At 60.9% G+C, this 14,088-nt stretch overlaps 1 protein-coding gene across 1 annotated transcript in view; it reads left to right on the top strand.

Moving 5' to 3' along the window:
• The window catches only part of B4GALNT4 (beta-1,4-N-acetyl-galactosaminyltransferase 4), a 28,565-nt gene extending 14,971 nt beyond the window's left edge, over positions 1–13,594 (top strand). Inside the window, exons 3-20 of the mRNA XM_042785303.1 lie at positions 1,216–1,326; positions 1,911–2,006; positions 2,311–2,401; positions 2,718–2,818; positions 3,557–3,624; positions 4,057–4,135; positions 5,880–5,946; positions 7,472–7,615; positions 7,865–7,974; positions 8,318–8,418; positions 8,773–8,855; positions 9,527–10,793; positions 10,968–11,275; positions 11,535–11,688; positions 12,057–12,129; positions 12,216–12,369; positions 12,738–12,864; positions 13,056–13,594. Coding sequence (XP_042641237.1) covers positions 1,216–1,326; positions 1,911–2,006; positions 2,311–2,401; positions 2,718–2,818; positions 3,557–3,624; positions 4,057–4,135; positions 5,880–5,946; positions 7,472–7,615; positions 7,865–7,974; positions 8,318–8,418; positions 8,773–8,855; positions 9,527–10,793; positions 10,968–11,275; positions 11,535–11,688; positions 12,057–12,129; positions 12,216–12,369; positions 12,738–12,864; positions 13,056–13,170 — 3,249 coding nt within the window. The 3' untranslated portion in view covers positions 13,171–13,594. The remainder of the gene's footprint in view (positions 1–1,215; positions 1,327–1,910; positions 2,007–2,310; positions 2,402–2,717; positions 2,819–3,556; positions 3,625–4,056; positions 4,136–5,879; positions 5,947–7,471; positions 7,616–7,864; positions 7,975–8,317; positions 8,419–8,772; positions 8,856–9,526; positions 10,794–10,967; positions 11,276–11,534; positions 11,689–12,056; positions 12,130–12,215; positions 12,370–12,737; positions 12,865–13,055) is intronic.
• Positions 13,595–14,088: the final 494 nt, after the last annotated feature.

Raw genomic sequence — 14,088 nt, 5'->3', positions numbered from 1 at the left:
GCTGGGTGAGGATGGCAGGGGACAGTGGGAATTGCATCTTGGCTTTCCAGGGAGGAGGGTGAATCCTTCCAACAAGCGTGGCACAATTACACCACCTCCCTAATAACATCTTCCAAGGGCACTGCTCCCCTCCTCTGGGATGCTAATGAGTTCATTTAGTCAAAGTTTGATAATTAATTCTTTGGCACTGTGCATCCTAACAGGCTGTGGTTTGTGGATGCTGTGGTTCTCGCCTGGGCTCGGAGCTGGGCTCTGCTCTCGGAGGGTCGGCTCTGCTGTTCGGGGGTGGCACAGTCCTTCCCTCCCAGGCCACGAGGGGTGATGGTGGTGAATCCTCCTGTGATAAGGGGCAGGGACATCCATGTCCCCCTCAGTTCCACCCCCGGAGAGGCATGATGTTGAGGGTGGGCATCACCAGTGTGACGATGGGCTGTGACGCCAGCCGGGTCCCCGTGTGACATCACCCCACGCAAGGACAGGGTGGCAGGCCAGCAGGCGTTTTGGAGAGGGTTGGTGGCTCTTCCTTCCTCATGTGCTAACTGGTCCCTCGTCCTTCCCCTGCCCGTGCTCCCTGGGGTGTGATGGCAGATTGCTGGGGCGATGCCCAGGGGGATGGTGCAGGCTCCCTCCAGATCTGCCTGCGTGGTGGAAGAGGAGGATGCTCTGAGTGGGCTCCAGAAGTGCCTGGCTCTTCCTTGTCACCCACCACCTTTTCAGCAAGCTGGGGGCAAGTGAATACTCACCTAATCCCTCTAAATTACAAGACACAAGCGACCAGATTAACCTAATCCCCTCTAAAGGAAGAGGGGGAGCAGAGAAACATCCCACTTCCTCTGCTGATGTGTGGACATGGAGATTGCTTCTGCTCTTTTGGAGATGGAGCCCAAAATACTCCATTTCCAGCAGCCCATCAGACTGGCTGAACATTTCAGATGAACAGAAAACTCACTGTTTTGCAGAAGTGTCTCTCCTCAGCAAAGGAAGGAAAATGAGTTTAGCTGGAACATTTTGAAACTCTGCTCCCCAGGACACCTTGCCAATATTTCTCTGCCTCCTCCTCCCCTGCTTTCCTTTGCCATTAGCCTTGAAAGCTTTTGTTTTGGTTTGGCAGTGCTTGACATCCCAAATGAGCTGTTTAGATCTAGGGGGACCTCCTGCAAGCACAGCTGGGCTGGCCCTGTCATCTCTCATCTCTCCCTCCTGTTTCCTTGGCAGAACGACGGGCAGGACTTGGATGGTTGGTTTTCCAGGGGCCAACGGTCCAACCGAGCCACCACGCACCCCAACCTCAACCTGACCAAGCAGGCTTTGCCCTGGAACGAGCAGGTAGGTGGGCAGGGAGAGCAGCAAAGGGGGTGATGGTGGAGGAGGAGGAGGTCCCCCCAGCCCAGCGTGCCGGGCTCCAAATCCGTCTCCAGCCATCCTCCTCCCTGCTCTCCATCACCCATCCTGGGGGGGCTCTGCCTGCTTCTGGGGTCACCGTGGTGCCCACGAGGATGATCTCCTCGGTGCGTGCCGTGGGTGTGTGTCAGCATCGGTCTGTGCAAGGGGACGTCTTGTCCAGATGGGTCCATGCTGCGCCCATCTGCTGGTGCTGGCCGTGTGCTGGTGGGATGGGTGCTAGCGTGGGTGAAGGATGGGGTTGGGCTTTTGGTGCCGTATCCAGATGACATCCCTTGTCCCTGTGCGCTCCGGGCCCGAAGGAGCAGCAGCAGGAGGGTTATCTCCTGGGGCTGGCACAGGGATGGGAGCTCAGCCCTTCCTCCGTGTCCCTGCAGAAGGGCTGAGACCGGGCAGGTGACACCTCGGGGCCTTGATGCCCACGTTTCCACCTGTCCTCACGCTGTCCTTGGGAGGCGAGGGAGGACGGGAGGAAGACACCCCACTCATCTCCCTCTCTCATCCCCCAGTACAAAGGGAAGGCAAACTTGCACGTCTTCGAAGACTGGTGCGGAGGGGCCGTGAGGCACTTGAGGAAGAACCTCCATTTTCCACTCTTTCCCCACGTGAGTCTCGGCCTGATGGCAGTGGGGCAGGGGGGGGGGGGGGGGGGTTGCTTGTCCCTCTGTGGGTGCTGCTGGATCTCCACCAGCTGTGGGCTTGGCCCTCTAGACATTTTTGGTTTGGTTTGGGACAGGAAATTCCCCGCAGAGCAGGGATGGAGGGAGAGGTGGGTGGTGATGGGACCTCCAAGCCCCCTCTGATGCCGGGGGCACAGGACCCCGCGGTACCACGGAGGAGGGGGGCTGGGTGATGTTGGTGCAAGGCACGGGCCGTTCCTGCTGTCATGTCTCTGTCTCTCCTCCGCAGACCCGCACCACAGTGAAGAAGCTGGCTGTGTCACCCAAGTGGAAGAACTACGGGCTGAGGATTTTTGGCTACATCCACCCCTTCAAGGATGGTGAGTGAGAGCCTGGCCTCTTCTCCCCCTGCAGCAATGTGGAGAAGCTGCCCCCTTCCTCCTTGGGTCACACAAGGACAGAGGGTCTCCCAGAGACAGTCCCCAAACCATTGGCTCCCAGGCAGGAGGGTTTTTCTGGAGCCAAGACTCTTCCCTGGTTGCTTTGGAGGGAAGTGAAGCCTCAGTCCCATCCAGGATAGAGCCAGGACATGGGGTCCGGGGTGGCCCTGTCACCACTGTTCATCCCCCCCTTTCACAACGAGGCACCGGGGCTGCTGTCTCCCTCTGCAGTGACCTTCTCCTTTTCTCTCCGCAGGGGATTTCCAGTTTTCTGTGGCATCGGATGACAATTCAGAGTTCTGGCTCAGCTCCGACGACAGCCCGTCCAACTCCCGGCTGGCTGCGTTCGTGGGCAAGGTACGCGCCGTCGTCCTCAACCCTCTGCCTCTCCCACACCAGGGATGCTCGAGGTCCCACCGAGAGCATCTCCTTCCTCGGGGTGCCTCTCTCCTCGCTCCCAGCGTGCCGATAACCATCCCGAGCACCTTCTGGGGATCCCTGGTGCTCAATTAATGATGTTTCAGACCCACGGGTGCTCTTTAGCCACCAGAAATTCTCCTCCTGCTGCAGCAGCTCCTAAAGGGAGCGTTCAGTGTCTCTGTGTGACCTTGCCAGAGGCAGCTCTCTGGCTTCTTTTCCTCCTTGGAAAATGCCAGGCTATTTCAGCTTGATCCCACCTCTATCCCTGGCGAGGCATGGTTTGGTTTCTGAAGGACAATTTGCCCCTTGGTCCATCCTAGTTGTAGCTACCAAAGACCAGCTGACGTCACAGAACTGGAGATTTAATATTTGCTCATGGATTTTCTTGGCATTAACTGCTATAACTGGAAACCCCGTGGTCCATCACCTGTGCATTTTTGGGATCTTGGTATTGTTGACCAGTGGCAACTTCTTGTGGCAGGAGTGCCACCAGCTAGGGACAAGCAGGCCCTGGGGTAGAACTCCTGGGATATCCTCCTGCCCGAAGAGCCTTTCTGCAGCACGGCTTAGTGCCCGATGGGGGTGGAGGAGGGATTCTCACAGCCCGGTGAGGTCGGGGCCTCGTGCCCACTTGTGTCCCCAGTGCTCTCACACGCTCCTTTGTCCTTCCCCCAGCTGGGCACTGAGTGGACGGCGCCAGGAGAGTTCACCAAATTCAGCTCACAAGTCTCCAAACCTCTACGGTAAGTGTGTCCTAGCTCCCACTGCCCATCACGGGTGGATGTTGTTGGGGAGACAGAGCTGCTGGCTCCACGCTGACTCTGACTGGGAGCAGACCCTGGCCACGGCCTCTTCCCAAAAGGCACGTGGGGTCTGGGTGGGACAGGAACTCAACCAACCGTGCCCCCGGGTCCATGCCTTGAAGGTGTTGGGGGCCGCAGACGGTGAGGTGGGGACGAGGCATCCCCCTGATCTCATGAAGCTTCTCAGCAGCGGGATGGGGGGGGCAGCTACTCACATCACGCTGCCTGTCTCCTTGCCCTGGGAAGGTTTAGCCACACGTGAGCAAGAAAGAGAGGGTTTCCTGAGATGGCTCCACTAGCAGCGGAGCTCCCATTGCCCCGAGCAGTCATCTCAGCGATGATTTCTAACCCACTTCTTCCCTTCTTGCGCAGACTCATGTCCTCCAGACGCTACTACTTCGAGCTGCTCCACAAACAAGACGACCGAGGTTCAGACCACGTGGAAGTTGGCGTGAGTAGATGTCCCCACCTCCTGTTCCTTTCAAGGCTTGTCCTGTCAAGAGCCGGTGCCAGGGCTTTTCCCAATGCACGTTAAAACGCTTTATCCTGGAGCAAAGCCACGATTCCCCCCTCCCCTGGCTGCCAGCAGCTCAGTCCGCAGCGGGGATGGGTCAACGTCGCTCCGGCGGAGCTGGGGCTCATCTCCCCATCTCCCTGCACTATTCCTGTGCAGGATGCCTGGCACGGGCTGCTTTTCTCTGTGCTCGTCCCATCCTTTCGTGCCGGTGGCCTTTCAGGAGTGAAAGACCCTGCTGTCCCCTCCCTGTGCTCCTGCCTTGCCGACGCTCTCCCGTAATGGACGCTAACAGAGCATCCCCTCCGGGATGCCCAGCTCTGCCTGGCCAGTCCCATCCCTTTGCCTTTCTCCTTGGCCTTCTGTAGAGGGGCTGGCAGAGGGGGAAAGGTCCTCTGTGGGCTTCTTCTCGGAGGAGCCCGTTGCCACGGGCAAGGAGAGCCCTGCTCATGTAAGCCCGAAGCAGGTGGGTCCCAGGACACCATCTGCGAGTGGCAGCCCGTCCTGCGGGCTTGCATCCCAGGGTCAGCGGTGGGAGATGATGGAGTGGGTCCCTTTTTCCCTTTCCCCTTTAGAGACACCAGGAGTTTCAAATCTGAACTTGTCTGCCTTGGCTGCACAACCCTGGCAAAGCCTGGAGCGTGTGTGTCAGGAGCTTGAGCTGTCTTTGGGAGGGGAAGATGTTGGCTCGTTAGCAAAGGTTTCCTTTCTCCCAAGCAGTCATTAATCACTGGAGTCAAACTTGTGCCAGCAAAGCATCAGGGCAGCTGACAACACCCCTTCCTTGCTGGCTCTCACCTCCCCATCTTTCAACCTCCCTCCCAGTGCTCCATCTCGGTCCATCTGATAAGATCTGCATTTCTGCTGTTAAAAACAAATAGTTGGGGGGAGACGTTTTTTTTTTGCCAGAGGGAGAGAAGCCTTTCAGATGTTCAGAAAGAAACAACAACAACAAAAAAGCAGGACCCTAATGTGTGTCTCCCTGTGGGTATTTAAGGGCTTGTTCAGACAAAGGCTCAAGGCATGCTTTTAAAATGCACTTAGTTAAATCAGTGCAGGCAGCTCTGAAGACCCTCTTTAAGCCAACGGGAACTCGTCTGCTGTTCGTGGGGGTTCACAGCACCGGCGTGGGGTGTGGGAAGGAGTGGAGGTGTTGTGGGGTTTGGCACGTGTTGGCTCTGGCTCAGATCCACGATGGGTGCCCGATCCTGCACCGTTCCCCGAGGTAGAAGGGGGGGGCTGTGTGGAGAAGCTGCCCTGTGCCCCGGCATCGTCCCTCCCCGACGAGGCAGGACGTGTGGCTGTGGTTGTGCTGCCACCCGGCCACGCGAGCGGTGCCGCTGCGGGGCCACGGGTGGCCGGGTGGCAGTCCCGAGGGGGAAGCAGCACGAGGCCGTGTCCCACCGCCGGGACCCTTCCCTGCTCAGACCTCACCGGGGGTGCCTGCTCATCCCCAACCACCTTGGGCGAAGGCAGGAGGTGGGCCTGGGTCTGTGCTGGGGCAGGATCAGTCCTCTCCCTCATTTTTCTCCTGCAGGGTTGGGGCTGGGGTCAGTGCAGGGGAGTTTCTGGGAGCTGAGGACAGGCGAGACCCGTCCTTGCGTGCCTGGGGTTGGGCAGCTGCATCCTGAACCCCTGCCACCCTCCTGCTCGTTCTCCATCTCCTTTTAATTTTTTCCAGTGGCGAGTTTTCCTCCCCAGCTTGAAGTTCGAAGTGATCGACTCCTCCTACATCTCTCTGTACACAGGTAAGGTCCACGCGTGTGTGCACACAAGCTGAGGCACGCAGGCTCTCAAGGGGGCTGTATGTGTTGGTGCAACTGGGGAGAGATGGCACCAGAGCCTGGGAAATCAGGTCCCGGGGGAAGATCTCGGCCTCTCAACCCCCCCAGAGCTGCTGCTGGCTGCAAGGAAGGAGGCAAGGCGCTGCAGTGGGTAGGGGTGATGCTGGGAGTGTGCTGCGACCCTCCTAAAAATGGGATGTGGAGGTGACACGCCACGGAAACACTGCTCTTGGTGCTCCAGCCCCATCCCTGCTAATGAGGCCACGGAGGGCTGGCTCCTTGGCCTGGCCCTGAGTTATGAGGAGCTGTCGTGTAAGCAGGGATGGATGGCGCAAGGTTTAATTAAATCTATAGATCTTCTGCTTCCTGCCTCTTTCCTGGCAGCAAGAAAAGACTTGATAGATGGATCCTGCCCCAGTTCTCAATACGCTGGAGGACTGGTTATCAAACATGCCCTGGAAGGTGTCAATAAGGCAGGAGGGGACAGGCAACAGACGGGGATCAATGGGGAGAAGAGGGGTGGAGGGGTATTGCTGGTATTGATGCAGGTGCCTGTGAGATGGATGATGTGCAAATAAATTCCACCCACAACTGCGATCCATCAGTGCCGGCTCTTCCCGCTTCTCTTCCCGCTCCCCGGCTCCCTCAGACCCCAGCAGCATCCCGGGGTGAAGCCACATCACTCGTGGGGAGCCCATCCCTGTGGCATGGAGGGGGGGCACCAGCAGCGTGCAGAGCATCCTCCTGCCTCCCCTTTCCCCAGGCATCTCCAGGGGTTGCAGCCACCCTCAGCCAGCTGCATGGAGGCGTTTGGGGAGCCTTTCCCTGCTGCCAGCAGAAGGATCTGGGGCTCGGGAAGAGGATTCCTGCTTGTTTGAGGACCTGCCTGCTTCCCCGCAGCTCTGCAGCAGGCAGGGCTGTCTGGAGAGGGAGCACCCTTGGGTGCTCCTTGGCCAAGGTGACCGGAGCAAGGTGACCTCCCTCCGGGAGATCTGGGGGCTGGTTGACAGCCAAGGATGACATGCCACCCTCATCCCTGCGTAGGAGGCAAAACCAGCTCATGTTGCATTTACCTGCACCTTTACGGTGAAGAGAATTCACTGTTTAATTCCTGTGTCCTTGGGAGTTAAAGCCCTGGAGTATTCCCACCCCTGGTCTTTGAGTGTGGTGAGTGATGCTGTAATTGGAGCCAGGGCTGCCAGGCTGAGATCAGCTGTACCCCTGTCCTCTGCATGCTTGTTAGTTGATGGCAATAATCATTAGGCTGATTAGTCATGGGGTCTGCGAGTGTGTGAGAGGGCTGCAGGAGCTGGGTTTGCCCTCGTGCAAGCACGTTGGCTCCCCTTGTTCCCTCGGGGGCGGGAAGAATCTGCAATCCTCTGAGCTCTCTTGGTGGGACGGAGGGAGGGAGAGGTTGGAGGATGCTCTGGGGACAGCGCTCCGTGTGCGTGTGCCCCTGGGGTTCAGCCCCTGTCCTCGCCTTCTTCAGATGAATCGTCCTTGAAGATGAACCATGTGGAGCACATCCCACAGACCTTGGCCAGCCACAGCGGGAGCTACCTCTGGGAGGCACAGCAAGATGAGCACGGGGCTGACATGCTGAAGTCTGACCCCAGGGACACCTTCTTCCTCAGTGAGTGGCTGGGGCTGGGCCCTCGCACGTCTCCGTGGGCTTCTGGGGGAGGAAAAAGGCAAGACCTGGCTGCCACAGTCCCCCAGAGCATCCCTCCTGCCTTCTGCCCATCTCCTGGGTGGAGGGCATCTCCGCTGGGCTCTGTAGTGGGGCAAGCTGGGATGGTTTGGGCTACACACTATAACACGGGTTGGGCTACAGGGGTGGTAGGACACGGCTTGGGGCTGAGCCGCGGCTGCTTCTCCTCAGCCCCTGCGATCGAGGCCTCCCGAGTGGACAACGTGCTGGTGCCCTGTGCCTACAGCCCCACCTACGTGGTGAAGGACTTCCCCATCGCCCGCTACCAGGGCCTGCAATTTGTAAGTGTCCCTGCGGCGAGGACGGGGTCAGGCTCCCGTGGGAGGCACAGCGGAGCCAAATGCTTCACCACCACCCCCCCCCCCAGGGCAGGGATGTTCACAGCTGCTTAAAATCCAGGAGAAAAAAGTCCCTTGTTGGAGGACCAGGCTGAACTTCCCCATCTTGACCCAAAAAGATTTGGGTTAAAAGCCCCATGGGGTGTTTGGGATGCTGGGGGTCACCTCAGTGGTGAGGGGCTGTGCCAGTGGCCTCGGGTCCACGGCTCCTAGCCCTGCTGGCCCCCGCTTCCTTGGAGCGAGCCCGCTCTAGGCCGGAGTGACGGCAGCATGCTCATCTCCCCAGGTCTACCTCTCGTTCGTGTACCCCAATGACTTCACGCGCCTCACTCACATGGAGACGGAGAACAAGTGCTTCTACAGGGAGTCCCCCCTCTACCTGGAAAAGTGAGCGTTGGGGGCCGGTATTTGGGGATGGTACATGTGGGGGGAGGAAGGGGCTGATGTCAACAGGGCACTGGAGGAGCTGGAGAGGACGCATCCTCAGCTGTGTGTCCCCAGGCTCTGTCCCCAGTGGAAGAGTCACCTCCAGGCTGGCTCTTTTCCCATCTCCCGGGTACTCAGCAGCCTGAGACCTGGCAGTGCTCCTGGCTTTGGGAATCCCAGCTCCCCTCGGAGCCAGGCTGTGCCGCAGCCGGGGATGTTCCTCCCCGCGCAGGCTCGTGTGTGTGCGAGCACGTCCCTGAGCACATCCACCCCACCCTTATCTCCGGGACCTCATCTTTCCCCTCTGTCTCCCAGGTTTGGTTTTTATAAGTACATGAAGATGGACGAAGAGGAGGAGGATCCGCGCCAGCGAGCGTTTTTCTTCCTTAACCCAGACAGTGAGTCACCGCTTCACTTTGGGCATCTCATCAGCTTGGCACGGGGCTGAGCACCCTCATCCTCGCCCACCAGCCTTCCCGCTCGGTGCTGCGGCTCATCGGGATGCCTCCAGCGCTGCCGGGGGGCTCGGGGAGGGCAGGGCTGCGCCGAGCAGCTTGCCTCTGAGCGGTCCCCCGCGGACGCGCCTCCCGCTCGGCTCAGCCACAGAGCGCTGTGGGATGTGGGAAGCAGGATTGCCAGGGTTGGGATTTGCCCTCCCTGCTTCCTGGAGCCGTGTACCCGCATCTCCTGGGGGTGGGCCTGGGCAGTGGGGCAGCAGGGTACGGCCGGACCTGGTGTGGAGTCTGGGGATGCTCACGGGGCAGTTTGCAGCTGGTTTGCAGCTTGGCACAGCCCTGGCAGGCTAGGTTTGCTCCCGGATGAAGTATGAGTGATGCCAAGATGCAGCCAAGGTTTGGAAGGGTTGAGGGGCAGAGCCTGGAGCTACCAGCCCCGGTGAGCATTGGTCAGGGCCCGCCAGCTCTCGGTCTCTTTTGCCCAGCGGCCACTCGCAGGTTAACCTCTTGTTGGAGACGAGCTTTGCCTCCTTGTCTTGGGCCAGCATGCTGCAGGGGGTCTGTGCCGAGCGGCTGGGATCCTCGGGGCATTTATCTCTGCCTTTACTCCCCAGATTTCCTTGAGGATGAGGAGGAGGAGGAGGAAGGAGTGGACAGCCCTGAGCCCACAGACCCACCTCTCAAAGCCAAGCAGAAGAGCTTTGGGCCGGTACCCGGAGCCAAAGGGAAAGAGACCCCACCGGTCACTGGGGATTATGGAGATGACCTGGACTATTACAGCTTTCGCCACAAGCAGGGCCGGGCCCGGGGAGAGGCGGGCACACCTGGGCAGCCGGGACGATGGAGCACGTCCCACCAGGCCAGCACCAGCCCGGCGGCCGTCCTCGAGGACCCCCACGCTGGGGAGGACGTGGGCCCCGCACCGGAGCAGCTCCGTGGGCGGATGCTCAGTTGGTTACCCCAGGATCCCGGCGAGGAGGATGAACTGGGGCTGCTGGCGTCCTCGAAGCATGCCGGGGCCCTGAGCCTCCAACCCCACCTCTCCATTCCCATCTTTGGTGGCAAAGCCAAAACGCCGGGTCCCAGCAAGACTGCAGCACCCAGGGAGGACAAAAAACCCCGGAAAGCCCAGGAGAAGGTCTACGTGACCAGGTTGCAGCCGGGGAAGCGAAAAGCCCCGGCCCAGGAGCCGGCCTTCCCCGGCATCTTCCTTTACCCAAAGCCTCTGAAGAAAGTCCATCTTCGCTCCAGGACCCCTCAGAAGCATCCCATCACCTCCAGCAAGCTCCGTGCCATCCCTGGGCACCGGACCCCCTGGCTCCTGAGCAACATCTCCAAGGAGAGGGACCCTGCCAGGAGGAAGAGTGCCCGGACGGGTGGCAGGAGGTGGGAACGTCTGTCCAAACTGGGGACGGAGCGGCGGGCGCTGCCCAGCCTCCTCGCCCTGGGGACCGAAGGGCTCTTCAGCAGGGAGACCCATGAGGACACAACTCCTGCCCCGGGCAGGACAACGGCCACCACTGATTACAACTCCTCCGAGGCGACCCGCTCGGAGGGGATGCGGGTGACGTCCTTTCTGAAGATGTCAGAAACGATGGCGTCGCAGCAGGAGGAGGGAAAGGGCCAGGAGGAAGAGGAGGAGGAGGAGGAAGAAGAGGTGTCAGACTACAGCTACGAGACCGGGGAGCTGCAGCAGAGCTGGCTGGAGGACTCCATCAACTGGCAGAGGACGTTCAGCGTCAGCTCGGTGGACTTCGAGCTGCTGCGCTCTGACTGGAACGACCTGCGCTGCAATGTGTCGGGCAACCTGCAGCTGAGCGAGAGCGAGGTCGTCGACGTGGTGGCACAGTACATGGAGAAGCTCAACGAGAAGAACGGAGGGTAGGGAGGGAGCAGGGTGTTGGGCGGGAGGTCGGGGGACTTGCCTTCGTCTCTTGTCTCCGTGGGGCCGGGTGAGCTGGATGGTGGGTTCAGGCTGGCCCCCTCAAGCAAGGGAGCTGCGGGGAGCTGAGCTCATGGTGATGGTGCTTTCGAGCGCTTCTCCTTTCCCCACAGCATCTACACCCTGCTGAGGATCATCAACGTGGAGAAGCGCCGGGACACGGCCCGGGGGAACCGCTACCTGCTGGAGCTGGAGCTGGCGGAGCGGGGCCAGCGGACGGTGCGGCTCTCCGAGTACGTCTACGTCCTTCTGCACCAGGGCAAGCAGGACGACAGCGCCGAGGCCAACCCTGAAGGGCCAGCCCTGGGGGCCACCGAGCCCCAGCCGAGCACCTGGAGCATCCTCTATGGAAAACCCGTTCTGTGCCGGCCCCTGCGGCTCAGCTGGAAGCAGGACGTCATGGTGCACTTCGTGGTGCCGGGTAGGTGACAGCAGGACGCGTCTCCAGGGTCTCTGCTGCTCCCTCTGCCCTCAGCATCCTCCGGCAGGAGGAAGGCAACCCCCCCTTGCTCCCTGGTTGCGTCCTCCAGGCTGGCCCATGGCGGGGAAGTTATCGCTTCTCGTGAGATGCTGAGGTTATCGCTTCTCATCAGAAGGGGGGTGCTGGGTTGGTTGGGGAAGGGGGTGCTCTTGGGACCCCCCTGGCGAGCCTAAGGGACGTTTGTGGCTGTGTCTGGCAGTGAAGAACCAAGCCCGCTGGGTCCAGCAGTTCATCTCAGACATGGCCCGCCTGTACGGGGCTACGAAGGACACCAACTTCAATGTCATCCTGGTGGACTTTGACAGCGACGACATGGATGTCGAGAAAGCCCTACAGGATGCCCGGCTGCCCCGGTAACCCACCCCGCACGAGCCCCGGGTCCCACCCTGCTCCCCCGAGGGGGGGTCTGTGGGGCTGCTCGTGGTGGGACAGGCCACGGTGGTGGTGCTCACGCAACCGGCCGCTCCTTCCCCAGCCTGGCCCGGGTTTCTGCCTCGCTGCCCCTTGCCTCAGCTTCCTTTTTGGGGGTTTCAACTCATTTTCCACGCGGAGGAGTCAGGGATGCAGGAATGCCCTGCTGCAGGGGGACCCTTGGTGTGAGTTGTAGGCGCCTGACCCCCCTTCCTGAGAAGGTCCCCTCTCCTCGCCGATGGTCCCTGTCCCCATCGTGGCCATGGCCCTTCTCTGTCACCAGCACTAACCCCCCATTCTCCCTTCTCAGCTACCAGTACCTGCGGCGCACGGGGAACTTCGAGCGCTCGGCCGGGCTGCAGGCTGGCGTGGACACGGTCGAGGTGAGCCAGGGGAGAGGAGCCAGCTCCCGCCTTGGTGCGGCTTTTCGCCCTGATCCTCCCGTTTTTTTGTCCGTCCCTTCCCGTAGGACGGGCACAGCATCGTGTTCCTCTGCGACCTGCACATCCATTTCCCCCCCAACATCCTGGACAGCATCCGGAAGCACTGCGTGGAGGGGAAGCTGGCCTACGCGCCCATCGTCATGAGGCTGAGCTGCGGCAGCTCCCCGCGGGAGCCCAACGGTAAGCGGGGTCCCCTCTGCGTCACCCCCTTCCAGCTGGCAAACGTCCCCCACCTGCCCGAGGGGAGCTGCGGTGCTGGTTTGGGTTACAGCTGGGCTCGGATGAGCAGGGAGGTTGGGTTGGTTTTGCTCCGGAAAGATGGGATTGGAGCCCAAGGGTGCTGGAGGCGCACTGGGTGCGATGCCCCCCAAAACCAAGCTGTCGCCCAGTGCACCCCCCGGGAGGTGGCAGTGATGGGGACAGACCCGTGGTGGGAAGAGGGGTTGGGGACAGGGTGTTCCTGTGGTTCCCAGGCGGGAAGGAGAGCGCAGAGGTGGTGGCCTTGGGGTCCCCCCACACCCCTCGCCTCATTGCTCTCCCCCCTCCAGGCTACTGGGAGGTGAATGGCTTCGGCCTCTTCGGCATCTACAAGTCAGACTTTGACCGCGTGGGAGGGATGAACACGGAGGAGTTCAGAGACCGCTGGGGCGGGGAGGACTGGGAGCTCCTGGACAGGTGAGGCCGGGGGTCCCGGCAGCCCCCTCACCCCCTGGGCAGGGCTGGCCGCGCGGATTTGGGTCCATCCCCCTGGGAAACCCGCTCTCCCCTCAGTCGAGCTGGCTAACAGCTGGGGCGAAACCTCCTTTTAGGGGGGCCGCAGCCGCCCCCTCCCTTCCCTGAGCGGCTGTCCCTCCGTCCGGCTGCAGGGTCCTTCAGAGCGGGCTGGAGGTGGAGCGCTTGCGTCTCAGGAACTTTTACCATTACTACCACTCCAAGCGCGGCATGTGGAATGCCCGCAGCAAGAAGCCACCCAAGGACTAGCGCCCGAGCCTGGCCCGAAGCCGCTGCCCCCCACCCCGTGCCCGCCGGAGGCAGGCCACCGCCGGCGCCCGCTTGTCCCCGACCTCCGCCGACGCACCTCGGTGCTGGCACGGTCACCCCTAAACGAACCGTGGTTATTTTGGGGATGGGGGTGGGGGGGGGTGGGGGGGGGAGGGTGAAAGTGGGTGGTGATTTTTTTCTTAAGGGTCTAATTTCTTAGTCAGAAATGAATTTATTAACTCATTAGCGCCAGGACAACGGGCATCCTGCTGTCGGGAGGGGGTAAAGCCTCCGGGCTGATCCCCAGAGCCGGTGGGTCCCTGGGCGCTGTGCCGGGCCGGTGATGCCGGAGGCGGAGAAGCGGTACCCAAGCTCACAGCTGGCGCTTGCTCTGCGGCCCCTTGGCTGGGCATCCCCCCCCCCCCCCCCCAAAATGCCCAGCACCTTGTCCCTGCACCAGGCTGGAGAGCTGAGCTTTTTTTTGGGGGGGGCAGGGGGAGGTATCAGTACCCCCAGGGGTGAGCAGGGGGTACGAGCCTGTTGGAGCTGCCCAAACCCTCCTGCTCCCCTCCCTGGGACCTGTGGAGCCGCCATGGGGGGGGAGAAGGGGGTTTGGCTCTGCCCTGGTGCATGGGGCCACGCCACTGCGGGCGTCCGGGGTGGGGGGCAGAGCCCCTCGGCACAATGGGCTGGCACAGCCTGCGACCGGGGGGGGGGGGGCGGGGTTGGGATGGGAAAGGGCAGAGCCGGGGGCAGGAGGAGAGCAAAGGACATTTCCAAGCTAATTTCTGTGAAATTATGAGGTAGGAAGCTGTTTTCAGGAAGTTTTGTCTGTTTTGGGTTTTTTTTTATTCTTAAAAAATAAAATCAATGTCTTGGCTGGGATTTCCTTCCCCTCCATCACTCTTGTGTGCCTTG

The sequence above is a fragment of the Tyto alba genome, unplaced genomic scaffold (genome assembly GCF_018691265.1).
Source record: "Tyto alba isolate M040663 unplaced genomic scaffold, T.alba_DEE_v4.0 Super-Scaffold_8, whole genome shotgun sequence".
Lineage (NCBI taxonomy): Eukaryota > Metazoa > Chordata > Aves > Strigiformes > Tytonidae > Tyto > Tyto alba.
The sequence above is the reverse complement of the archived record's forward strand: the minus strand, read 5'-3'. Positions and strand labels throughout refer to the sequence as shown.